Below are 26,047 nucleotides of genomic sequence, written 5' to 3' on the forward strand. Positions count from 1 at the left end.
ATATCGGACCCTTTTTTGTAAGACAAATAATCAGACAAAAGAAAAAAAAAGCGCATTGTCAGGAGTGGGATTCGAACCCACGCCTCCATTCGGAGACCAGAACGCCCGCTCCCATTGTGTGCTGGGAAGGTGATTAACCTTGAGTCTGGCGCCTTAGACCGCTCGGCCATCCTGACAACTGGGTATGAAAAGTGTGAGTATCAGGCTTTTATTACTCGAGGGGTAGGAGGAGGAAACACCCGGCAAAGAAAAGCCTGACACAAGGGTCTTTATTGCAGTCTTCCACCTCCTCATAGCGTGACAAGCGTCAATGTACGTATTAACCAATGAGAATCATTTCCGGCTGTCATGTTTACTTTGCATGCATCACAGATGACAAAGGCGAGATTTGTCAACCTTTGTAAATTTAATAAGCATACAACAGTCGCAATTATGGCGATGTTACTGCTCCTCGGTCTCATCTTGATCTAGGTCTAATCGCTAACATATTTCGTAACTTCTTTAAAAATTTACGTCAAGATACTGACCTTATCTGTGATTTTTATCGCTAGTGATGACAGTTTCAGAATAAAAACTAGCGGTAAAAAACGACGTTTCCATCTCTCTGAGATCATTTTCAAGTTGAAGAAAAACCAATGAAATATACATATATAAGTACAAATTAGGGCGTGAGAATGTCAAACGATAGCGCTTGTATTTACATATTTTATCGTTTGACATTCTCACGCCCTAATTTGTACTTATGTATGTATATTTCATTCGTTTTTTCTTCAACTTGTAAATGATCTCAGAGGGATCGAAACGTCGTTTTTTACCGCTAGTTTTTATTCTGAAATGTTTTTCAAAAAAACTGCTTATAAGAATTTTAAAGCATGACAGTTTCACACGAAAAGAATTTGTCCCTTACATATGTCTGAACGCTTAAGCAGACTTACGCTGACTTAGCTTGACTAGAGCCAAGAAAGACTTAGTGTGTAGTGTGAACCCAACTAATATTTGAGCAATTTTCTTCCATGTTTTTAATGGTTTCCCAGAATATTTGCACAATTTGCCTCGAAAATTTTCACACAGAGAATGGAAGGTGTGTCGCCACAGTACCGCTGTTTTCTGGAACGTCTGACAAAGAGTTTTCTAATGTTTTGCGTGAAAAACCTGCGATTCTCGTGGAATTATTGCTCGAGTTGAGAATTATTGTCATTCACTGAAGATCAGTGAAGACGACAAATGGTCTGTTTGCAAAAAAGTGCACTAGGAAAGTAGTGAATTGCTACAGAATGTTCACGGAGTTTCGGGAGGCATTTGCGGGTGGTGGGGCACTCGACCAGGCGACGGAAAGCGCTCCACGAACTCCTTCGAGAGCTAGTCCTAGAGGTTCAATTCCTGTTCGAGGCCAGCGATTCCCAACTGGAGTGACTCCAAAGGCGAAGCGGCAATAAAAGAGGCACTTGTGAAAATGAAGCTGAAGGAGGTCAGCGAAGACCTTCAGCAAAGAGAGCTCTGTTTTCTGACCGATACTCTGAGCTCAACGATAAAATAACAAGCCCTGAACAAACCTGATGAATATCGCGACAAAAAAGAATTTAACACCAATCGAAATGCTTTCACTTCCGGTAGTGTGACGTTATGTTGCATTGTGTATTATCCAATCAGCGTAACATCCAGATTTTGCGATGTTCGACATGAGCCAATTAAAACGTTTGTGTCAGCCCTGTCGCTGCAATTTCCCCCTACCCCTACCCTCTTGCTAAGAAAGGCCTGATACTCAGGTTAGGGTATGTAAGGTGCAAAATCTTAATTAAAGTTTCATTGTACGCTTTCCTGATGTTCAATTTTCAAGAGAAAACGAGGGAATAAGCAATTATTAGATGACGGTTTTCGTCATATCCAGAGTAATCAGGCGATGTAAACGTTGAAGAATTTATTGGTGATAGGATTTACATCGAAAAGTTTGGATTAAACTCATTAAGAATACCAATCTAGAAACCAGACACAGAAAAAAGGCAGGCTAGAGTAGCTTAAATGATCAACAGTCCAGTACTATAAGTGCGTAGTATTTTGCAAGATGTCAATTTCACCGAATATTCATTTACACACGCTTGAGTAATAGAAGTCAATTCCGGAAAAAGGTTAAAGAAGAACATTTCTACAAAATACTAGAATTTTAGTAGAATCGTTTTGACTTAGAGAAAGCACAGGGAACACACAATCTAGTTGGGTAGGAAGAGAGTAAATAAAGGAAGGAAAAGAACGAATAGTTTACTTTTTGCTTGTTGTTATTTCTTACGCGACCTTTTGCAGGGAAAACCGCTACCTACAAGTCCTGCGTAACACTGTTTCGTAGTGCTAAAAACTCGTAGTTAGGCCTTTTTGCGCTCTGCAAAAAAATTTTTGGGTTTCTCCAGCTTGGCCGAATTTGTTTTCGAATACAGTCGGAGAATTTTAGCGTCTTTTGCAAAGTTTTTTTCTCAAATCGCCTCCCCTGTAAATGTTATATGTAAACCAAAAAAACTTTTGCAGAGCGCAAAAAGGCCTAAGTACGAGTTTAGCAGTACTGTGTTACGCAGGACTTTTTCCCTGCAAAAGGTCGCGTAAGATTAAATAACAACAGGCAAAGGCAAACTATTCGTTCTTTTCATTCCTTTATTTATTCTCTTCCTATTCAACAAGATTGAGTGCTCCCTGTGGAGAAAGAATTAAAAAAGTTAGCTCTATTGTTTGGTTATTAGTTCTTCTGAAAAGAGAGCTGCACGTATACTAAAGAGCTGTATTAAAATGTTTCAGCCGAGACAGCGCTAGTAGCGCTATGTGTATGGCGGAATTCCTCTTCTGAATATATATCTCCCCTGACCTCACTTTCGCCAAATGGCAGACGCGTTTCCGTCCAGCACACAGATAAACCTATGGAAACTTCAATGGAAGTTTGGGAACGTTTTCTCACAGACCATCTGCTGAGGTCTTGTTCGGTTGCTCGTGTTGCAAACAGAGTAAAGAAACCAGAAACGAGTTCATAAGCAGAGATAATGTAGGAGCTCAAAGCATTCTGTATTGCTGAATGCCTGTTATTTATTACTCGGCAAATGCTGTAATTTCCAGTCACATTGTAAATCCGGAAATTGCTAGAAAAACGAGGAAAGTGGGAGAAGGTCAGAGTGAAAAAGAGATCCAGTACCCTGGTGTTAGAGACTTTTCACGCGCGGTTCCCGTAACATGACTGGGATCTTTATTATGAGTCCTGATGTCAGCCGAAGAATCCCAGCGTATGAGCGAGAAAAGAAAAGAGGGAAAACCCTGGTAACAGGGGTAGAGGCTCATTGATTTCCGGAGGCAATAAACTGACTGACAACGAGGTAATTTCGTTAGCGATGGAATCAGAGGACCCGAGACTCGAGCAGTCAGCGACTAGAGATTGATATTTAGCGGTGATTAAACATGAATTTGTCACAGGCCATTTTCGATGCATTTAAATTTACGCACACAGACTAAAACAAAAAAAATCACAGTGAGGTTGACGCACGAAAGAAAATCTTTTGTCTTAGTCCTGTAAGCCTCGCTGCCATGTGATGTTAGAATATAAATGTACTGTAATTGGCTTATCATTCCTAGAGTTTGCATTCCTCTCCTCTTTCACAAGTTTCCGCATCAAACACCTCTTTATTCACTTTTAATGCAACAAACAGTTTTGTCTAGTATTATTTTGCTAAAAACATATTTTGTCTAAATTAAATCAAATTAAATTTTTCTTACAATCACGTGTATTAAGTCACACATCGATAAGCTAGCATTGCCAGTATAAGCCGATTATTTCTGGGTCTGGCTCAGAAATAGTATAATTAACGTGACAGTTACAACCACAAGCAGGACTACGTCGTGTAGTTGATATCCCCCTTTTTGCTTAAGGTAATGCAAGTCTATACGCAATATTACCCCGCTGGGGGGGGGGAGGAAGGGACTCTCAAATAAAAAGGACGGGGGTGTTCGCCGTACCTTTTAGAGGTTAAACAACCGGGTTTGGTACCTCTTGGGGTGCTTAGCCTCAAAAGGTCCACAGTGAGAGCTTCTGCGGTACCTTTTAGGGATAATGTGTCGTTTAGAACTGGTATCTCTCAGGGGTCAAAAAAAAAAAAAAAAAAAAGATTCAAGCCACGCCCACAAAACAGGATCTTGCTACCTCTTAGGGGTTCTTTTCAAAATCTCCGACGAGCACCCCCGTCCTTTTTATATGGGAGCCCCCCCCCGGGGGGGATATTACCTACAACTAGTTCAATTCGAATTATCTAAGTATATCTTGATTCTCTATCAATGTAAACCTACTTCTCTAAAATTGACAGTTAAGGGGCCAATTAAGGTTTCCCTCCCAACAATCGATTAAATAATTTAACTTAAAATTGTACTGTTTATAGTATAAAGTTGCAACTGCTTTTTTCCTTTTGCCACGCCCGTCAGTGTAAGTTCCACTCAGTGTGAACGTGTACTTATTTGCTTCAGTTCACAGAATCATACATCCACCACCACCAGCTGGCGGTGGAGGAGGGGGCCGAGACTTGAGGACAGTGATTTGCTTCTGCAGCTCCGTGATCTGAGCATTTCTCTGGTCCATTGCTTGGCGCATCTGATCCATTGTCTGCTTCAGTGTTTGGTTCTGCTCCACAATGGCTTCCCTGTCTTTTCGCAGCTCGTCCATGTTTGCTGTCATCATGTTCTGCATTTGTACCCTCTGAGCTTCCATGTCCGCTCTAAACTGCTCTTCCAAGCGTTGTCTGTCTTCTTCTTGTTTGGCCTTCAATAGCTCCATCTGAAAATAGCATGATATACAATTTCTTTTTGTTTTTTCTTTTTAAATTTGGTTCCCCTCAAAATCATCTTAGTCCTTTAGAATTATTCAAGCACCGCCCCGTCCTGAAATCGATGACACAAGCGATATCACATGGAAAACACACATCAAATGCATCCAGATAATGTAGTCCCCCTTTTCCGCTGCGGTGTAGCTGACAACATTTATGCTTTTCAAGAGCCATAATTTCATTAGTAACTTAGTCATCCAGACCTTTGGAAGCCGCTGAATTTCACACAATAATAGCTTCCCCATAGCTCTACAAGATAATACTTTCCATTCCCACATTGCAATATGCTAGGACATGATGGCACCTGAAACACTAGGGAAGGGGAGGGGGTAGTTATTTTCTGGTTCCATTCCAGCTGGAATGATTTATACAAGCAGGAAGTACGCTCAGATGACATTCACTACCGTCTCAGACAGTGACTGGACGATCTAACGAGATCGGAGAAACTTTAATAAATAAATAAATAAATAAATAATAATAATAATAATAATAAATTTAGAGGGTAGCAATTGAGAGAACAACATACCTCCTTCTCTTTAGTGCGCCGCTCCTCCTCCAGACGAGCATTCTCTTCCTGAGGTCATCGAAACGCAGAAAATTAGTTTTTAGTTATCAGTAGTTACTATCGCAGTGCAGGTGGCAAGTACCACTTTGGTACTGTATAGAAACCACTTATTCGCAATTGTGATGTCATCTCACATCAAACCCAGTGTTTGCCCTCGGGGGTGTTTACTGACACTAATATCTTCGATGAACTCCTTCACTTTATTTGAATCGGTCTGATACGAGTTAATTGTTAAATATTAAGCCGTTTACTAAAACAAGGAATAGGTGACAAAAAATGTTATTTTCTTCGATGAAGAATTGGTGCTTGAACTGTTAGTTTTCCGAACGCACCCTGACATTGGTAAACTACCTAATCAACTTTTTGTTCAATTATTGTTTATTTTCTTTTTATTTCCTCAACATAAAAACCTAAAATCCACATTTTGCGGCATTCCTGACGTTTTCGATTTTGCTTTGGTTAGATTCCCCAAATTGATCACAAAAGGACTCATGTTTTGAACAATGTGGTCATGTGATTAACCTGACTTTTTTGTTTTAGAGAGGATGTACTTATATAACTTTCAATTGGAACCCCAAGTAGTTTTCAAGGTTGATTAACTGATGATAATCTGTTGTCAGATAATTTTGACAGAAATTACCTAACACACCGAAAACGGGTTCAACCTCCGATTATGTATAAACGACACCGATTTACTTAGCTTTGTTTTTACCTCCATTCGTCGCCTTTCCTGCTCTTGACGAGCCTTTTCTTCTCTCTCCAGAGCCAGAGTCTCGTCAAAGTCTTTAAGCTGTTGCAAGTGAGCCATGTGCTTCTCCATCTCTGCCTGCATTTCCTGCAATGCATGCCATAAGGAATAATCAGATATTGAATGAATGAATGGTAGGACAGCAACTTTTTTTAGAACACAAATTAATGATTGAGAAGCAAAAAGGGCAGCAACAAAAGTAAATGAACAATACGAGAACAAAACAACATTTACAAGAACAGCAGCCACTGACATGTTCAGCGGGGAAAAAAGAGGTTTGGTCTTATGTAAAAGAATACCACATAGCCGAGAACTTTTACACCGAATGTTTGCAAAGTCAAAACTTTTAAAGGAATTACAAGAGTCAGAGGCTATCGCAAGAAAAATAACACTGAGCGCTATATGGACTGATGAGAACTCCACCGAAATACATCTACCTGGCGCTAATGCAATGCATGGCTTGACGATCTTAGTTTCCCAGTCTACTTTATTCTTTTAAGTGCCGATTGTTGAAAGGGGCAAAATTGAAGACTTGATTTCAGATCTACAGCTCATTATTATATTTCTCAGTGAGCACGCACATTTTGATTGGCTAATTTAGCGGGCCGTAATGTACTCAACGGCCCGCTAAAATTTAATCTGTTTTTGTTGCCAAAATGTTTCGTGATTCATCGCCAAGTGTTCTTAACTTTTATAGCAAGTAAAACTTTCTTTTACTTCTGAAATTGTGTATTAAAACCAGCTAACGACTTAAGAGTCACTTAACAACGATCTCAAATTGACCTGTTTTGCTTGCGAGGTACTTCAGAAATTTGAAGCCGTTCCGCGTGAATAGAAATCGTTCCCGAACGCGTCAGACACACAGTAGAGATATAATAAATATCTTACTAACCTCGTCTTCTCGGTCCGTACTGTAAGTTACGGATCCTCGATTTTTCCCCCTTTGATTTATGGCCCGCGCGCTTCGCGCGTGAGCCATAAATCGATGGGGAAAAAACTCGGTCCGTAACTTACAGTACGGCCCTCGAACTCGGTTAGTAAAGGGTATGTATACATTCTCAGGATAAACGTACCGGATGGAACTCGTAGAACACTTGAGCACACACATCCTTGGCGCCCTTAGCGTCGCGCTTAAAGCCTTGTTCAATTGCTGAGTAACCTCCGATGATTTGAGCAAAGGTCACTGAGGCTCCATCTTTGCTACTAAGCAGTGTTAGAATGGGATCCAGTTGCTGCTCTTTGAGACCTCGAAGCAGCCTGTAGCAGCCTTCCTTGGTCAATCGATTGTTTTCTTGCTGCCATCGTTTCAAACCACTTTCCATACACTCCTAAGGAAATAAACAGTTGTTATCTGTGTTGGTTGACAATTATTTTTGTTGGCTTTACTAAGATTAATGTAAGTGTACACACCATATGTTGATTCTATAATACAACATTATTACTTCTCAAACTCATTAAACATTCATCAAGTTTAAACAAATGAAATCAAGACGGTGACGGTGTTTGGATATCAGATCTTAATTAGCATCGATTTTTACGATTTTATTTCTCCGTTTTCTCCTTGTTCTAGTACTAGTTTTGATCGAGAAGATATATCAAAGGCTCAAGACAGTGTCTGACCACATTTCCAAACACCTCGAAGTTCGGGAAAAATACTCCACTGCGCGTCCTATTTTCAACTCTCTTCTCGGTGTTTGGAAATGTGATCAAACACGGTCTTTCGGGTTTGATATATTACATAAAACCTGCACTGAACTTTTAATTTCCTTTCAATTAAATAACTATACTACCTGAAATATTTTGGCCAGCGCGCAACTTTATAAACTCAATTATGAGGATATGGTTGGACGAGCTGTAATCTCACAAATCGGTTAAATTATCATATCATTGATTACTCAGCTATTTCAGCTCAACTTCAATCCACAAAACGCATTTTGACACTCTTAGCCGAGGTTTTGCAATTCTCAGGTCTCGGCTACCGTGTGGCACTAAATTTTCGGGGCAGTTTAATTCTGCGGATGGGCGATTTTTGTATTTTGTGGGAACTAATTTTCGCGAATGTGAAAAACTGGCGTTTCGAGCTGGGTATCAATTTTGGCTGTTTTCAGATTGTGGCGTGTATTTTAAATACAACATTTTCAGCGTTTTTTTCAATTACACTACACGGTAATCACTCACTCTATCACAACTACGCCTCGCCCCAGTATGGCTGATAGTACCTTCAGACGATCCTTTTCTTTAAACTTTTTAGCAGCTACACCTGTAGTTTGCCATGGGCAGTTTCATCGTTTTATTTAACGAGATGTTTTAGGCGTCGTCCACACGTTTCCGGATATTTTTGAACCCGCAACTTTTTCTTTCCGAATACGGCTTCCGTCCACACGCATCTGGCAAATTCGGCAGCGTATCCGGATACTTCTTAATCCGCTCTCCAGAGTGGAAAAAAAAAAATCCACAACGAATCCGATAACGTGTGGGCGGTGAATCCGGGTATTTTCGAATCCGATGACGTAGCAAAATCGTGTCCAGTCTCTTACCGAACAATAAACCAATATGGTGGCACAACGTGTAGGCCTAGTTTCTCTTAAGTGAATCCTGATACCATCGCATGCGTGTGGACAGGCGAATTCGATTTGAATACGCTATGTGTGGACGGGGAAATTTTTGAGTCCGGAAAGAAAAAGCTACGGATTCAAAAATATCCGGATACGTGTGCACGGGGCATTAAATAAATGGCATCGACAAGACTCGATCTACATGTGAGTTTTGTATTTATAATTTCGCCAGTAGAGTAAATTTCTGCGGAAAAAAATTTTTCTGGGAACTTTAATTTTGCGGGAACTTTTTTTTCAAATCGTGGGGAAAAAAAACCCGCGAAAATCGCAAAATTAGAGACTCGTAGAATTAACTGGATCTCATACGGTATTTCAGTTAAAAAGCGCGTCATTTCTCGCACAGACCAACAGTTGAAATTTGATCAATTCACAGCTATAATGTTTGACTCCGTGCTTAGTACTATTACATTAAAACAATAATAACAAAAACAAGGACAGAAAACTATATAGATTTGTCGTTTTCTTATATCAAGTTCATTAATATCTTCTCATTATAAGTATGTGCTCCAAGACAATATACCAGCAGCACTGTTGGTTCACTGGCCCCATCGCCAGACTGAATGCCAACCAACATCCCAATATGGCATTAACGTGGGCTCCGTAGAGAAAGAGACGACGTGGTAGACCGAGGGACACCTGGCGCAGAACAGCAGAGAAAGAAAGGACGGCCTCTGGTTTTACGGATGGAGCGGAGCAGTAGTGGCTGCACGTGACCGCGTATTCCGATCAAATACCCCCAAGGGGTTGTGGCTAAAAGTAAGCTCCAAGACAATTAAAGTACCAAAGCATTTATCGGTATTGATAGCCCCGTCGAAAAGAAGAAAAAATTGACATGTGCATGTCGACAGACCAATTTCGATAACCTAAAATTCTAACTTGGCTTCGAGGCTTCCAATGCAAGAACAATACACACACACACAAATATTATTCTACCACCAACCTGGATGTAATTTCTTTTGTTTCATTTCCTAAGCCTTGGAACCAAGTTAGAATTTAAATATATCGAAATAAGCTTATTGACAATGGTAGTAAAAGACCATTTTGCGCAACTACATGTACCTTGACTTAGCCCTGACCACCCCGCATTCCTCGCGTTCGTAACATATTCAAGCGTGGATATGTAATTGTACAGTGCTAAAAATTATTCTCCCTTTTTTTCTTACCGTGAGCTCGTCCAAATATTTTTCACTGCTTGTTGCCGATACTCCGAAGGTTTCTCCCTGAAACAGCCTCATGCTTTCTTCGATCGCAGTCTGCTGGACCAGGCGAATCTCGTCACTGTCACAAGGCAGTACACCATCCAGCTGTGACTCCATGTAGCTTTGATACACCTGCAAAGCGGCGACTTTTGCCTCTGAGCACTTTGTGTGGACAAACGTCTCCCAAGCACTCTGCACACTGGGCACAGTACCAGGAGTGTTCAAGGCCGCAACGTAGATGTTGATAAGGGCTGCAAGTGCTTGGATGAAAGAGAGTACAGTAATTAAATAAATAAAAGGCAGTCACGTTTTAGTTGAAATAATATGACCTGGCTTGGTACCGCATCGCTGCAACTTGGTAGATATAACAGATCTGTCGTATGCATGATGTATAAGGGAATTGTAGACAAGTAAAGAAACTGTCTTTGACACCCGTTTCACGTACGTAGATTTTGTCACACGCGGACCTAACTGCTGTTTGTAGACGCTTATAAAAGGTCAAGATAACAGTGTTTCACTTTCTAATGAATGTTTTTCAGTGCTTCTGATTAATCCAAATTCGCTTGATGTGACGAGGCAGTGCACTGCAAACGGCAATGCATTGGCAATGCATTGGGAACTTTAAAGTTAGTGAAGATCTATGGTGAAGATTTTCACTTTTTTCATATTCCTTGCGCAACGTAAAATTTGAAAAATCCTTCCTTAGATTGACGTCAAAGATCTAATAAAAATCCAACTTAGTTTTTTGACAGTGAACAATGATTCTCATACTTCAGCAATTGTAATCTGCACCATCCGCATCTGAATATTTACACCGAATCGTATATTTTTGGTATACTTCGGCGGCATTTCAGACAAGTTTGAATTGGTCGAGCCATGGTTCGTATTTTGGCGAGACGCAGTGTGTACCCATGGCAAGACCAACCGAGCCATATTAGGTCAGTGACTTGATATCGCAGGATATCAGGAGAGTAGACACGGCTTCTGATTAGCTAATTGTGATTTTGTATGCGGTAAGAACCAAGAGATTACCAACCTTGGTAATCTCTTGGTAAGAACTGAGTACAATTCTTTACAAATAGGAATGTAGAAGTATTTATTTATTTATTCAAATAATTTTTAGCCATTACCTTCACCAGTGACATACTCTCCATCATTAAAGCTGCGCTTAGGCGCTAATTTAGACCTGAGCATCGCTTTGAATTCCTGCACCCCCCGGACAAACGATTTGTTGATATCTTGCTGTACTTCCTCTCTGTTAAGGTTTAATACCACTTCCGGGTCCGAAGCCGGGGGAGGAAGCTTAAAAGCGTCGAAACCAGGAAAGAAGTTCAAGATACTCTCGGCTACTTTAGTGGCTTGGTCACCTTTGGAATCTGATGTAGCATTGAAAACCTAGAAATAAAGTAAAAATACATTAATTGAAGCGGGTGCACGTTGCTCAGGGAAATGAGAGATTCCACTTAACTCCGAATTAACTTGATTTGGGTCAACAAGCTAAAAATAAACATCCTGGAACGATCTTTGTTTGGATCCTATGCGCACACGCCATACCGACTACCTAAGAACTTACAATCAGCGGCTTGTACTACTCTAAGGGTGCGTTTTCTCGGGATTGTCCGCACCAGGATCAATGATCCAGGATGACTCGGGTCATGCTGTATCAAAGGAACCAATGAATCTACTCTGGGAAATGATTCATCAGTTCTTTTGACGAGCCATTATCCTAGTGATCCCTGATCACTGATCTTAATCCGCATTATCCCAAAGAAATGCACCGTTCAATTCCTGTACGTGACAGAAACGTTTTCGTTAACATGAACAAATAATATTAAACAATTAGATTATGAGCTCGAGATTTCTACCGCGCCGTCGTCAACTATCACGCATAGAAATCGAGAGCGAATAATCTAATTGTTTTAGTATAAATCTACAAGATCTAAATCCTCTTCACAGACACTTCGAAAAGGTAAAGCAGCGGCCGCCAGTTTGCAAACAAGAGTACTGGTGAGTAGCGCAGCAAATCAGCGAACGGCATTCGTGATAGAACGCTGGTAGTTAATGCCATATTTGTTTGAACGATCTATGACCAGTACCCTTTCGATTTAGCCAGTCTAGAATTAACGTATAATTCTGTCCTTGATCGATGTTAAGTTCACCGCAGGCATAGAACAAACCTGCTTTACTTGCCTTAGGCAACGTCCAAACTAAGCTGGAAGAATTTAAAAACACAGATTTATTTCTACGGTTAGGCCTATCGCCCACACTAATCCGTCATGGAAACGGAGCTTTTCGAAAATGCTTTTCAAACTGGAGGAATTTGAAAACCCCGGGTTTGAGTTTTAGTGTGGACGGAAAACAGTTTGAAAACGGAGGTTTTCGAAAAAGATGCCAAGTTGCACAAATCCAAAATGACCGGTGATTGTTGCGTTTTTAAATTTCTCCCGCGCAGTAGAGTGTGGACGGGAAACGTCGCATGCGTTTCGAGAGCGAAAACGCCGTTTTCAAATTTCCACGGCGCCGTGTGCACTGGGCCTTAGTTGCCTCGAGGGCCAAAAAGTGGTACTGATCATAAATTATCTTGTCTTTATTTTATTATTTATTTTTATCATAATTGGTATTTAAAGACAGAGAGGTATATACGCCTGAAACTTCTTCTATGAAGGAAACCTCTGTTCATATTAAGAATATGTGCATAAAACAGCTCTTTAGTCATAAGGTTGTAGATTTTGCTACGGCTTTTCGGGTGCGGAATCTTTTCCGGACCTTCGAGAAACGGGACCTAGTGGGGTGGATACAAGATTTTAGAGAAGGAGGACTCGAGATACGGCCCGCCGAAAATTCCGGCAGTCTGAGGCCAAGTCAGCCTGTTATAATGTCTAATTTTTTCTAATTCGGGGGGTTCGACCGATCCCCCCGACACCCCCTTTCCCCCCCCCCCCCCCGATCCGTCCCAGACCTACTCTTGTCAGAAAGTAATCCTTTATGCTCGGGCAATCTTTTGGAAGAGCAAGCACAACATCTCGTAACAGCCAAATGAAGAATGGAAAGGTTTTGTGGAAATAATTGGCGTCGTCTTGCGGACTGTTTCCCTGGGAAGACTCCATTTGGGCCGATGAACGAAGCTGAATTCGCTGGGAAAGTTTAAGTATGAAGCTGTTTTCGAAGTCAAGGAAGTTAGATGTCTTGCAAACTGCAAACACTGAACAAACAAACAAACAATAACGAGGTCACTGCGTACAAGTTCAGAAATGTGCACGCTGGAACAGAGACCTCATTATCCCCCCCCCCCTCCCCCGATTAGGTGGGTTTGTGTGCGACCCGCTTCACAAAACCCTTACCCTTTTTATGACCAAAATCTTCTATTTTCCCTACCCTATTTATGACCTAACGAATAATGCGATACTCGATTTAAGACCTGGCCCTTAAAGCAATACCCTGTTTCAGACCTGCCTTATTATTGCTTCAATAGTTCAGACTGGTTCTGATGGGCTATTGTTGATGGTCTTATCGATAAAGATGAAAACGTAGCTTCTTCTAAAAAATATACACACAATACCCTTTTTGAGACCAAAATGGCCAAAATCGATTAAGTATTTCTGACCAAAACGGCAAAAAATCCATACCCTTTGGGTTCACAAATACTTATAGAGCCCATTAAGGGAGTACCTCCCCCCCACCCCCTCCGGGCATTATCACAACCAACACCATTATCAACCATGATGTGTTAATTGTGAAATTAACTACATGTTAACTACATAATGAATTTTCGTGACCATTTAGACTTCCGTTTAAACCCTTTACTTGAGGATACTCAAGTCCCTCAAGGTCAGTTCTGGTTGGTACCCCAGCTGAGTTGTAAATCAACACTGAAGCCAGTAGAATAGTCAGTGTAAATATACAGTGATCGTCAGAGCCTTCACTTGACACAGCGTCTATTCCTTCAGAGTCCAATAAAACCACCGTGAATTCCTGTCCACTGGCGTCCTAAGAAATAAAAGCAAGGGTTCAGTCGAGCTCTTACAACTTAATAGTCCTTTCAGGACTGGTATATCCCACCTATCCATCTGCCTGTAAAGTCCAAAATATGAAATCAGAAAAGTATTTTCTCGTATCTCCCATCACCTTAGGCTGGCACCTTGCCGTGATCGTGAAGCTTGTGAGTTTCAATGACCCAACAAGATATCCTGCCTGGGACGTCAGTCTCCAGCAAAGGCCTTATGTGCCACTTGGAAAAAAGATTTGCGATTGGTGAAGGTGAAACATACCTTAAACTTTTCGGGTACGATCCACATCCAGATTCCCATGGTCTCAGGGTCCAGGAAATGCCCGAGAGGAAACACTTCTCCTTGATCAAATGCTTTACTCAGGATGTACGACTTGCCTTTTCGACAAGGCCCAGCAATTGACACCACACATACGGGACCTGATAGAGAAGCAAAACGGGTGTATTATGAAAAGGTTGAGGCAGCAACGAAGAAACGTCGTCAATCAGAGCTCATTTCTGAGTTGTTCTTTGCCTCTGTGTGAAAACGAGTCTTCGTGTGAAACTATTGTTATGAAAATGCGCTTCATCTGTAAGTTCATCTTCATGCAAATCAAACTGATTTAATTCATAAGAAAAGTTTTGCACCAAGACTCGTTTTGAAACAGAGTCAACAGGCAAGTCGGAAATGTATATGGCCTATGGGGACGCTAATGTTGAACTGAAACCCTTTTAACTTGCCCGGATGGAAAATTCCTAAGTGAAACAATAAGGCAGTCCAAAATTCCTAACCGGGATACAGTATTTATGAACATAAAAACTGCTTACTATTTGCTTTTATCTACTAGTCTCAATTTCGCTTAACAGACATTCTGCCAAATTTCTACCTGCATTCTCGGCAACGCAGTTCAATTCTACTGGTTCCCATTAAATCTTGGTAAATGGACTTTGAACTCGGCAAATCTCGTTGGCAATTTCGCCTCGGGATTTTTGCGTACCATTTGCCCAAACCGTGAACGAATTAGCCTTCCCATGTAAATGGTAAACGTGAATATGCAATGGGCAGCCAAGCTTGGAACAACACGGTTAATTATTCCTCCACGACTGGATGTTCACTAACAGGGAAACGCTCGCGCTATAATTACACTTTAGAACTCTTATCGTAGTTCTCAGCAATTCGACAAAATACAAACGAATTTCGATTAATTCAAAAGAAAATAGTGTAAGTCGCTCATTTTAAAATGCTGTCGTGATTTTTATTTTAATTTTCCCGAGTATTTCACTTTCCAATAGCTTTAGCGGTCAGTGTGAGGCTGGATCATGTCGGTTAATGAAATTGAAATTTGCGGTGCTCTAAGTCCTCTCTATTCATCAGAATTCCTAGCTTAAGCTACCTTTGGTGTTTCTGAGCCTTTCGATGGCTGCATCAACCACGTAGAGGCTATCTCTGGCACCGCTAGTCTTGCTGTATTCTCCAGTCTGCTCATCCCATCTACAGTTGTTTGGAAGACACAGTGGAACTGCACACTGTTCAGACATCTTAGAGTTGGAACAAACCTGTATCTCTGCTGTAAAAGCAAATTAAACTGAGCAAGCAGTTCTCCCTTAGTCTGCGAAGTAGAACTGTGTCAGCAACTGTTTAGAACCGAGCGGAGAGTCTGGGAATAGGTAACAGAAGCTATTTATATATCGTGACAGGTACGACACATGACCGGTCGCTAGCGTGACGGTTGAGGCGTACGTCACAGATTTGTCTTGACTTGAAGTTTTCTGGGAATTAAAAAGGTATTTGCACATTCTATTGATCAAGGCCAAGATCTGGAGAGCACTGTCTTATTCGTAAAAGTAAAGTAACAAAAGCTTATGCTGTATTAAATAAGACTGATGCTGGCAGGATCGGAGGAAAACACTTCGACGCAACAAGAGTGGACCTGTGTCATTTTCTCGACCTCTTTTTCTCGTATATTATGTCATATCTACTTTTATGAAAAAAATATTACCTTACGAATTACAGTTACTACTTCGACTACAAAGCTTTCAACTAAAAGAAATGCAAAGGAAACTGAGCACAGTTAATGTATTCGACTTACGCGAAACACTGAACATAATTATAATAGTTTTTCCACGCACCAGTGTAAGGCGAGATATTTGTACCCTACATCTAAGCTATACTATTGCGGTATGCTGTGCTCGTGATTTCCTTGTGTATTACAATGTATCAATCCAAGACTGAGGCAATTATTACTTCTATATCTTGGTCTAATTGTGTTGCAATCGCGTTGCAAAACCAAGAGCGGTCGACACCAGTCTATTGTCGGTAATTGACTTCCGAAATATCCACAAAGAGTTCTAAAAGTTCGCCTTCTTAAAACCAAAACGCTTGTGACTGAATATAACTATGGCAAATGGTAAAGCTGCGCGGAAAAAGCGAGAGATTATTTCGCTTACTTACCTTCGATCGCTCGCCGATTTGAAAACCAAAGAACTAGCTAGCACATTGCTTCCACTTCACATGCGCCGTAAACATTTTCAGTTCCTAGAATGTCAATAACTGGTATTTTGTAAACAGGAAAAGTTTCGCTTTCGAAGGTTCATGCGCAACAGGAGCTTACTGGGAAAAATTCTGGGATATTTCCCCGAAATGCGGGGATTGTCCCATAACTTCTGCTTTCGATTTCAGTACGATAAATGACTTATTTATTCATGCAAACGGGAAATAAACAATTTCTCAAAAGTCAGCGGTAGCCGGAAGAGTTTCATTTTCGTAAGAGCTGTTCGTTGGTGCGTCCATTTTCATTTCGTATAAAAAGGTAAGAATTGCTTTGATTAGTTGTTTGCTTTCGAAACTTGGATCGCTGAGGCTATAAACCTTGCACCTAAATATCAGTCGTGCTAAATTGCTTTCACTCTTAAGTCTTTGCTACAATTACAGCAAGGTCTATATAAAGAATACCTAATACAAATGGGCACAGAGTGCGTTTGGACCTCGCTGGAAAACACATGTTTATAACTATGCATTCTTTCCTGTTGAAACGCTACGGGCAATTACATACAAGGTACAGTCGCTAGAAAAGCAATTATTGCACATTTCGTCCTGCAGTTTTTATTCCCAACAACATTTAAAACTGGAGTACTGAAAGAATACAACTTGACGTCTGACGATTTCTCCTTTTAGAAGTGTAGAGAATTAAACTCCACTCCACAAAGCAGGTTACCAAGGTTTCGTTCTATAAGAGCACGATAAATTTGGCTCAACGAAGTAATAGATTTTATTATTCGTTGTGAACGAGATGGCATTGAAAGCGGAAGTAAGGGTCACTTAATTCTGTGAAAGAAACATTTTCGCTTCAGTGTTTGCTTTCTCTGGGAAGTAAGTCAAATACAAATTACCGAAGAAACTAAAATTGTATTCTTATTTTCAATAAAAAAAAAGTATTTAAAAAAGCTTTAAACTTGAGTAAACGAGTGTTGTTTTGAAATATTTCGCCTGATTGCGCGTGACACGCGTGACAGTTCTTTGATTAAATCGCCGCAAGTGGATCGAATGCTGATATTTTAATTTTATGCCTAATCTTTACAAGTCTAGAACACCTCGTATCCTGTGCCACCCGGTCGATTCTTGATTTGTTAGGTTCTATGATGTTCCATCTTCATAAATCTAGAGGCTAGAGAGTGAACTGTTCAGAAAATTTTAACTATTTTGCCTTTCTCGATTTTATTTTAGTGAATTAATTTAGGTATAAGAATGTCGGAAAACTGTGCTGTTCCCCTGTGTCTCCCAAACAACTGTAAATGGGATGAACAGACTGGGGAATACACGCGAGATGAAGAACAAGACAGGACCAGCCTCTGTGTTATTGATGCTGCTCTGGAGCGATTGCGGAATGTAAAAGGTAGCTGCGTATTTAAATGTCTCAGTACATGACTGGGCAGGATAAACATCTAAATTCTAATGTAGAGAATAAGGCAGATAAATGGTGCTGACTTATGATGAGCTGGAGATAAAGACGTTCCCAAGAAAACAGAGAATTTATTAACTGCATCATGCAAGGTTTTTAGCTCCCGACCGGTTAGTCGTCAAACCTAATTTAAACAGAAACATCAATTTGGATATTAAATTATACATGCAAGTTCCTCCAAAACTGCAAAAAAGACACAACTTGAGAAGAATCAATTCAATAATTCGCTTTGTTTTTTTCTTGCTTCGTAGCTTGCAGTTGTAATTCCAGAATAAAACCTAGGCCTAAGTGAATCGATGTATTGCATTCCATTGAGTTACTACTTAAGAAAACAACGTACTGACATCATGAAAAGCGCTTGGAGGAAAACGGTCATTGATGTTCCCTTTGGCATTTAATAGACTTGTAGTATTCAAGATCAAGAACAAAGTACCGTGTATGTAAGCTCCGAAACGTTTTGCAGCTATTGAGACAGAATATTGCCAAGATTACACATATTTTCTTATTGATTTTTTTTTTCAGGTCCTGTTTGTGTGGTGTCCATTGCCGGCCCGTGTAGGAAGGGCAAATCCTATATCTTAAGTAAAGTTTTTGACCAGGGTGAGGTTTTCCCTCTTGGTCATGAACTGGACCCTGAAACCATGGGGATCTGGATGTGGATTGTGCCTGAAAAATTCCAGGTATACTGACATTTTTCCATGAATTAAGGTAAAAAATAATTCAACAGTTTAGCAACCACCTCCTTTGTTTGTGTCGTTGATAATCTTCACCTCCGTATCTTCCTTTGGAGGCTACGGTACTTGAGACGGTTGGCCCGAGTTGGCCTGGGGCTAATTAGGGAATTGTACTAAGGGAAAAGGCGAAACGTTAAACAACTAAATCTTTATTCTGTAGTATTTGGCGCTAGATGTCATTACACCTAGCTTTTCCCTATAAAATATGGCCTGGCTGGGGAGCCTCTACTGACGGAGCCTATAAACATGTACTCTATAGCAGATCGATATAAATTGTTGTAATTCTTAGCAGAGAGCCCCCCTCTACCTGAATGAAGCAAAGAGATGCCCTATCCTATCGCGCTGTACGTACTTGCACTGTTAGAGGTAGTTTACTAAGTTACGGAGGTAAGCTGCGGACAGCGTTCCCCCCGCCACCGATTTATGGCCCATGCGAGCGCGAATTGAAGCGCGCGGCCGTAAACCACAGGGGCGAATGTCGGTCCGTAACGTAACTTACCATACGGACCTCGAACTCAACTAGCAAGAGGTCTTTCGGTGCGCAAGGATTTAGATAACACGCAAACTTTAATTCTTTGTTTGCCACGTGGCATGAAAGTTAAGAACACCTGGCTGTAAATCAAGTCAGAGACATTTTAGCAGCAAAAACAGCTTTAAATTTTAGGGGGCGGTACAGTAGAGTATGGCCCGCTAAATCGACCTATCACAGCGTCCATAGTAACTGAGAGAGTAAAACATTTTATTTATCGCAGGACGCCAATGGATTGGAAGTCACAGTGGTGTTGTTGGACTCGGAGGGAATCGATGCTGTGTCAGGAGAAGGCACGGATGATCACTGTATATTTACACTGACTATTTTACTGGCGTCAATGCTGATTTACAACTCAGCTGGGGTACCAACCAGGACTGACCTCGATGGACTGGAGTATCCTTAATTTAATTAAAAGTGATTTTTGAAAGTCTATCATTTATGGCTGTCAATGTCTTGAACACTGTGCAAAAAAAGTCATTTAAAAGTAAGTTATAACGCCCGTTGAAATTTTTTATAGTCGTTATTTTTAGTCCCAGCGAGAGGTTTAGACTCTGAGGCACTCAAATATCTTTTATGAAAACAAATAAAAAATCTGGACTTCGGAACTTCCTTAGCCTTGCATAAAATAGAGACTCGAGAAAGCTTAGTGAAAAATTCGAGGCTGTGACGCAGATAACTGCTAAAACATAAAACTGCGAAAAACAGACCTATGGTATTTTAAGAACCATTTGCCCACCCTCATTTTCTATCGTTGTGTTTTTACAGTACTCTGAATGTTGTCTCCTCGTCCTTAAGATGTCTCACTAGACTTGCTGCAAGTCGACCTTCGCTTAATCCTTCGCTTAATCATCGCTTAAATACCATTGAAAAAGACTGTTAGAAAGTGCAACGCCTCACATTTATTAGCAAATATTTTTTGTGAAATTTAAATTCAATTTTAATCAAGGATTAAACGTTTCTAGTGAATATCCCATTTGCAGCATTCCTGAGGTTTTGATACCAGACATACTTCACTTCATAAGAGATTTCCTGCCTTAACATGAAACAAGCTACATATTAAAGCTGTCGCAGCGAATTCAAATTCACTCAGGCAGCCAGGCAGGAGATGCAGCCAAAGGTTCCACTGATGACGTAAAAATCTTTCACAAAACGTTTCCCTTCTTCATGTGGTTGCTAAGAGATGTTGTGCTTGCTCTTCCGAAAGGCTGTCATGACATCAAGGATTATTTCCTAACAAAAGTAAGATATATAGAATGCTCAAAATTATTTATTTTTTTATTTTTTTATTTTTTGCAAAATGTGTCATACACTTTGCATTATAAATTTTCTCGGCTGACAACTTGTCCAGCTGTTGTACTTTCGGCTCTCAGGTGTTGCGGCAGTTTTATCCCTAAAATCAAGGCTACGTGCAATTTGAAGGCAGTTGCATCCATGACATAAACCCACACTTACCACATAAAATTGCTACTCAAGGCCCAAGGAAGATAGATATAAACCGGTCAAAAAGTTGCCAATAGATAAAAAAAAATCGGAAAACAACCGTTCGGTACACGATGCACTGTCTTTTAAGATGCTGCAGGACGATAATTTGCTATTTTATACATTTGTCTCAGGTATTCAAAGCCTCATCGTCTGGGACCAAAGTCGATAAGGCCGAAGAAGTTGCCGAGAGCATTTTGAGTTACTTTCCTGGGTTTGATGCCTTTAAGTTGCCACCTCCATCTTCTGAGCCAGATGTTGTGTTAAACCTCAATAGAGATGAAGTTCAGGATGACATAAACAAGTCGTTTCTACGTGGAGTCGATGAGTTTAAGTTGCGTCTTTGGTCTAAACTGACTCCCAAGCACTGTCTCAACGAGGGAGAGTTTGTAACTGGTGAAGGTATGCCAATAAGTGAAACTGTCAGTCAGTCAGTTACTCAGTCAATCAGAGCTAGTCAGTCAGGCTGTCAGTTAGTCGACCAGTCAGTCTGTCAGTCTGTCAGTCTCTTAGTCTCTCAGTCAGTCAGTCAGTCTGTCAGTCAGTCAGTCAGTCAGTCAGTCAGTCAGTCAGTCAGTCAGCGAGTCAATCAGTCAGTCAGACAGTCAGTTAGTCAGTCAGTCATTGAATCAGCCAGTCAGTCAGTCTGTTAGTCAACCCTTCCGTCAGTCAGTTAGTCAGTTAGTCTATTAGTCAACCCTTCAGTTAGTCAGTCAGTCAGTTAGTCAGTCTGTCAGTCAGTCAGTCAGTCAGTCAGTCTGTCGGTCTGTCTGTCTCTGTCTGTCAGTCAGTCAGTCAGTCTGTCTGTCAGTCAGTCAGTCAGTCTGTCAGTCAGTCAGTCAGTCTGTCAGTCGGTCATTCATTTAGTCAGTCATTCAGTGAGTCAGTCGGCGAGCCAGTCAGTCAGTCAGTCAGTCAGTCAGAAAGTCAGTTAGTCAGTCAGTCAGTGAATCAGCCAGTCAGTCAGTGAATCAGCCAGTCAGCCAGTCAGTCAGTCTGTCAGTCTTCTTACGAAATTTTTTCCTTTTCATTTTCCTTCCAAATTAGCTCTTGCCACAATGGTAACCAGTTACGTCGCAGCTTTAAATACACCTGGGACAGTGCCTAACGTACAAAAGGCCTGGGATGTCTTTGTTTCCACTAAATGTACCCAGGTTAAAGCGGCTGCTACAGAATCATATGACAAGACAATGGAGTCAGAAATGGCGGGCAAGTTACCTTGCGAAAGGGACGTTATTCGACAGTCTCAGGCGATAGCGCTGGATAGGGCACTGAAGCTGTTTGAAGAGGAGACGTTCGGGATTTCAACTGCAAATATTGAGAGTTACCTCAGTGAGTTAACGGTAAGAAAATCGTCAATTTACTTTCTTTATATTCGTTTTATTTTTTCAAAATCAATTTAACAAATAGATTTCATGTTGCCGTGGGTCTACTCGGTTATAGATCACAGCTGACGTCAAGACGTGGTAAGAACAGAAAAAGGAGCACACGAGGCGATGGCCGAGTGTGTCACTGATATTCTTACCACATTTTGACGTCATCTGTGTTGTATCACTGAACAGACGCACGGCCACATGGAATCTTTATGTAATAAAGAAACGAACTATACAAAAACGATTACTTATTTCAAAATCTTTCGACATAACTCGAAAGCCGGGCCTTTTCCCACTTTGAAAAACACGAAAAACGCAATTTGACGTAATCTACATGTCTGTAAAAAAGTGAAGCAAACTCATTGGTTGCTATGCGTAGCTATAAATTGTGATTGGTTCAGGGATTAGTATCATGGATAACGCGAGGACTTCATTTTCCGTAGTTTTTAAAACGGGTCATTACTCACTGCCAAGGATTAGTTTCGACGTAATGTATCAAACACTCGAGACAGTGTTTCATCGGGATATCCAAACACTGAGAAGAGAGTTGACAAAACGACGCGCAGCGGAGTATTTTTGACGAGATTCGAGGTGTTTGGATATCCGATGAAACACTGTCTCGAGTGTTTGATATATCTTCTCAATCGAATTCAAACAAAAACTAAGCAGAAAACGGAGAAATAAAATCGTCAAAATCTATGCTAATTAAGACCGGGTATATAAACCTCCTTCACGGTTGGGATTTTCTTTGATTTAACTTGATGAATTGTTGATGAGTTTGAGAAATACAATTCAACGCTCCGATGCATGTGGGTGATGGATGCATGGATGTATCCAGAATTAATGGAATGAAGCAGTCGCTAAAATTGTGCCATTATTGATAACTGCTGTTGAAACCACAAACACAGGCCTACATGGAAAATGGTTTGAACAGCTGGCAAGACAGGAACACACAGCTGACCAAGGAAAGTTGTCATCAGTTGTTGGGTGGCCTGAAGCATCGCCATCTTGATCCAGTTTTGGCACAGCTCAGAGGAAAGGAGGGGTCCAAAGTTTCGTTCGCGGAAATCATGGCTTGCTACAGTTCCATTGAGCTGGGATTTAAGGAGGAGGCTAAGGGCGCTGAAGATGTCTGTGCACAAGTGTTTCTTGATTTCCACCCTGTAAGTGATTCATGACACCTTATAAGCGCCAGAAGAGACACACTCCTAGCTAGTTCCATGTGGGTCCTCTTTCCGGGTAGCCTGATTCTTAGACGGTCCAGATCGCTCGCAGCCACGCACTTAAAGGAGAAGGAGTGCGTGGCTGCGAGCGGCCTTGACCGTCTGAAAAACAGGCTACGATCCGGGACGAATTAAGACTTTGGCAATGTGGTTTTCCAGGAGGAAAGAAAACCAGAGTACCTTGACAGAAAGCCTCGGAGTAATGCGAGAACCAAAAACACATTCAGCTTACATCAGGCTCCTGGCCAAATTGGCGGGAGGGAAACTCTCTCACCAGTACGTCATGGGCTTTCGATAAACGCTTGTGTTCTTGGGCAAGACGCTTTTCGCAGGTCTTCTCTTCAAAAGGAATATAAATGCCCAATGTTGAGTTGATGCGTGACAAGAAAAAAAAATCGCTGTAATGTACTAGTATCCCGTAGATCCAGGGCTAGAAAAATATTCCAGTTATGTGATGTTACGGCGTGGGGAACTCAAAAATGATGGCACCGATGAGTCACCTGGCTGTACCTATCGTTTCGATTGAATAGGGTGGTAAACGTTCCTTTGCCAGCCTGTTCCAGGGATTTGGCTAGTTGGGGAGCCAAGCGAGCGGCGCTCCCCATCTAATCGAACGCCTAAAACAGGCTGTTCCTTTGGGTGAAATTGTGCATGCATGATTCTCGAATGTCACATCAATTACATTGTGAAAGGGATGAGAAGAACACCGGATCGAATACCTTAAAAAAAATTTTTAAAAGAAAACATCACGACCCGCCATATGATAGTTCTTTCATGTTGACGTATAGACACATGTCCTGTGCCTCATGTTTTTCCATGTCTCGGACTACTGTTAACGGAATTACCAGTAACAACAGTTCGTTTTAGTTAGGAGAATTATATGATAATGAAAATGCACATGCGAGGAGTATAATCTTATTTCTCTGTCCGTCTTACGAATTGTAGGAACTACAGGCTGAAATGGAGAAGCACATGGAACATTTGCAGCAACTTAAAGACTTTGATGAAAACTTGGCATACGAAAAGGAAGCTAGGGCACAAGAGATGGAACAGAGAAAAAGAGTTGAGGTATTTTAATTAAATGCTTTTTCAGTGTGTCCAACATTGTACTTTGTCCTAGCCCGTTCTTTTCGAGGCTTTTATTTTGACTGAAACATTCAATGTGCCCGTTGTGCAAAACTGCATTTGATCGGGAGGCAAATTTAGTGTCGCAGCCATTTTTTATTTTTCGGTTTGGCTTTTGTCTGTATCGAGTCTTTTTAGAAGTGGAGATTAATCAGTCAGGACTAATTTTGAAGTGAATGTTTAGGGTAGATACGAACTACTCTCATAAGTAAAGGTAAATTAAATTGAATACTTTGCCTCTGCCGTTCACAGGAGGAGAAAGCTCGTTTGGAAGAGGAGCGTCTAATGAAGGAGAGAGAGGTTGGAACCCTGTTTATGTTTCTTCCACTTTAACTTTAAAGAACACCATTTATTATGTGGCTAGCTCCGTAAGTGGGCGAGATTAATCAAATCCTGCACTGTAATTGGCTACCCGACAGGGCAAGATCCGCTCGGGACTACCCGCTGTGTCCCGCGAGAAACCAAGCTTGTTTGGTCAAGATGGCTGGATATTGCCTCGTTCTTTTTTTGCGATTTATGGACCTCGACTCCGTCTCGGTCCATACGCACGCAAAAAAAGAACTTGCCCAATATCCAGCCATCTTGATCTCACACTTGGTCAATAACCCATATATACATGATTATGCCAGATACAGCGTATACCTAGATTAACTAATTTCTCAGAATGATATGTTTGTCGATCTGTGATCTGAAAAAGACAAATTAAAACGCACTAAAGATTTCTGAACGAATTATTTCCTTTTCGTGTCAGTTGGAACTTTTAAAAGCGAAGCAAGAAGAAGAGAAGCGACGCCTTGAAGAACAGATGAGATCCGCCATGGAAGCTCAGAGAGAGCAAATGCAGAACATGATGAGAGCAAATATGGACGAGCTGCAAAGGGAGAGACAAGATGTCTCCAATCAGAACAGATCAATGAGGGATGCCATGGAGAGTATGCAGCGATCACTGAATGAAAGAAATGGCCAGATAGCAGAACTGCAAAGGCAAGTCCAAGATATTGCAAACAGACCTCCGCCACCCCCACCGCCCAAGAAAAAGAGATGTGTAGTTATGTGAGCAACAAGCTAAGATTGGCATCGGAGTTCATCATGGACAACAAAGATGTTGTTGTAAACGTAGAAGAGCTAGCTGACATCACAGAAAATATAAAAGTAGCTCGAACGATTTAGAACAGGAGGTTCAGAGTTGTACATTTGACCGACAATTAGCGTTTTTAAAAAATGATATCGTAGTATTTACCCCAGTCTTAGTCCTATAGATGTCACTGTAATACATTAATTAAGCTCTGCATTTGATCATTGAAAGAATTCCTAAAAAAAAAAAAGAATCCAGATGTGTAATCCAGGTATGTAACTGATCTTTACATGTCTCTCCCACTGTACGAGAGAAACTCAAATTGCCAGATTACAGATACGATCAGCCATAATTTGATTAATAAACCCGAGGTTCAGACAAGCTGAAGTCACCAATTTTAACATAATAAAATTCTTGTATGTTGTCCATTTTATAGTAATCGCATCCCCAGTTTTATTGTTTTCGAATTCGCGTACTGTACTAGCATTTGCCTACTTCTTTCACTGGGAAAATGAAATTTGGAATTTGGCTCACTTGGACCGGGAATCGAACCAGAAACCAAAACAAAGGGAATAGGACTGAGATCTGGGCAAA

At 41.0% G+C, this 26,047-nt stretch overlaps 2 protein-coding genes and 1 non-coding gene across 3 annotated transcripts; 1 reads left to right on the top strand and 2 right to left on the bottom strand.

Annotated features, from left to right (window-relative positions):
- Positions 1 to 56: 56 nt before the first annotated feature.
- Positions 57 to 176, bottom strand: Trnal-caa (transfer RNA leucine (anticodon CAA)). Its single transcript has 2 exons — positions 139 to 176; positions 57 to 102 (listed from the first exon to the last, which is right to left on the bottom strand). It is a non-coding gene; the product is annotated as a tRNA-Leu (tRNA).
- Positions 177 to 2,046: 1,870 nt separating this feature from the next.
- Positions 2,047 to 16,494, bottom strand: LOC145500276 (guanylate-binding protein 7-like). Its single transcript, XM_081479774.1, has 11 exons — positions 16,406 to 16,494; positions 15,348 to 15,521; positions 14,237 to 14,394; positions 13,783 to 13,955; positions 12,932 to 13,124; positions 11,099 to 11,363; positions 9,933 to 10,228; positions 7,228 to 7,482; positions 6,119 to 6,241; positions 5,368 to 5,415; positions 2,047 to 4,792 (listed from the first exon to the last, which is right to left on the bottom strand). Exons 2-11 carry the CDS (start codon positions 15,490 to 15,492, stop codon positions 4,487 to 4,489), a joined length of 1,962 nt encoding a protein of 653 aa, XP_081335900.1. The 5' UTR covers positions 15,493 to 15,521; positions 16,406 to 16,494; the 3' UTR covers positions 2,047 to 4,486.
- Positions 16,495 to 16,669: 175 nt separating this feature from the next.
- LOC145500275 (guanylate-binding protein 7-like) lies at positions 16,670 to 25,686 on the top strand. The gene is made up of 11 exons (XM_081479773.1): positions 16,670 to 16,763; positions 17,678 to 17,846; positions 18,435 to 18,592; positions 19,399 to 19,571; positions 20,228 to 20,417; positions 20,792 to 21,059; positions 21,705 to 22,000; positions 22,939 to 23,193; positions 24,199 to 24,321; positions 24,631 to 24,678; positions 25,130 to 25,686. The coding sequence occupies exons 2-11, from the start codon at positions 17,699 to 17,701 to the stop codon at positions 25,433 to 25,435; spliced, it is 1,965 nt and encodes a 654-aa protein (XP_081335899.1). The 5' UTR covers positions 16,670 to 16,763; positions 17,678 to 17,698; the 3' UTR covers positions 25,436 to 25,686.
- The last annotated feature ends 361 nt before the right edge of the window (positions 25,687 to 26,047 follow it).

This window comes from Orbicella franksi, chromosome 10, assembly GCF_964199315.1.
Source record: "Orbicella franksi chromosome 10, jaOrbFran1.1, whole genome shotgun sequence".
Lineage (NCBI taxonomy): Eukaryota > Metazoa > Cnidaria > Anthozoa > Scleractinia > Merulinidae > Orbicella > Orbicella franksi.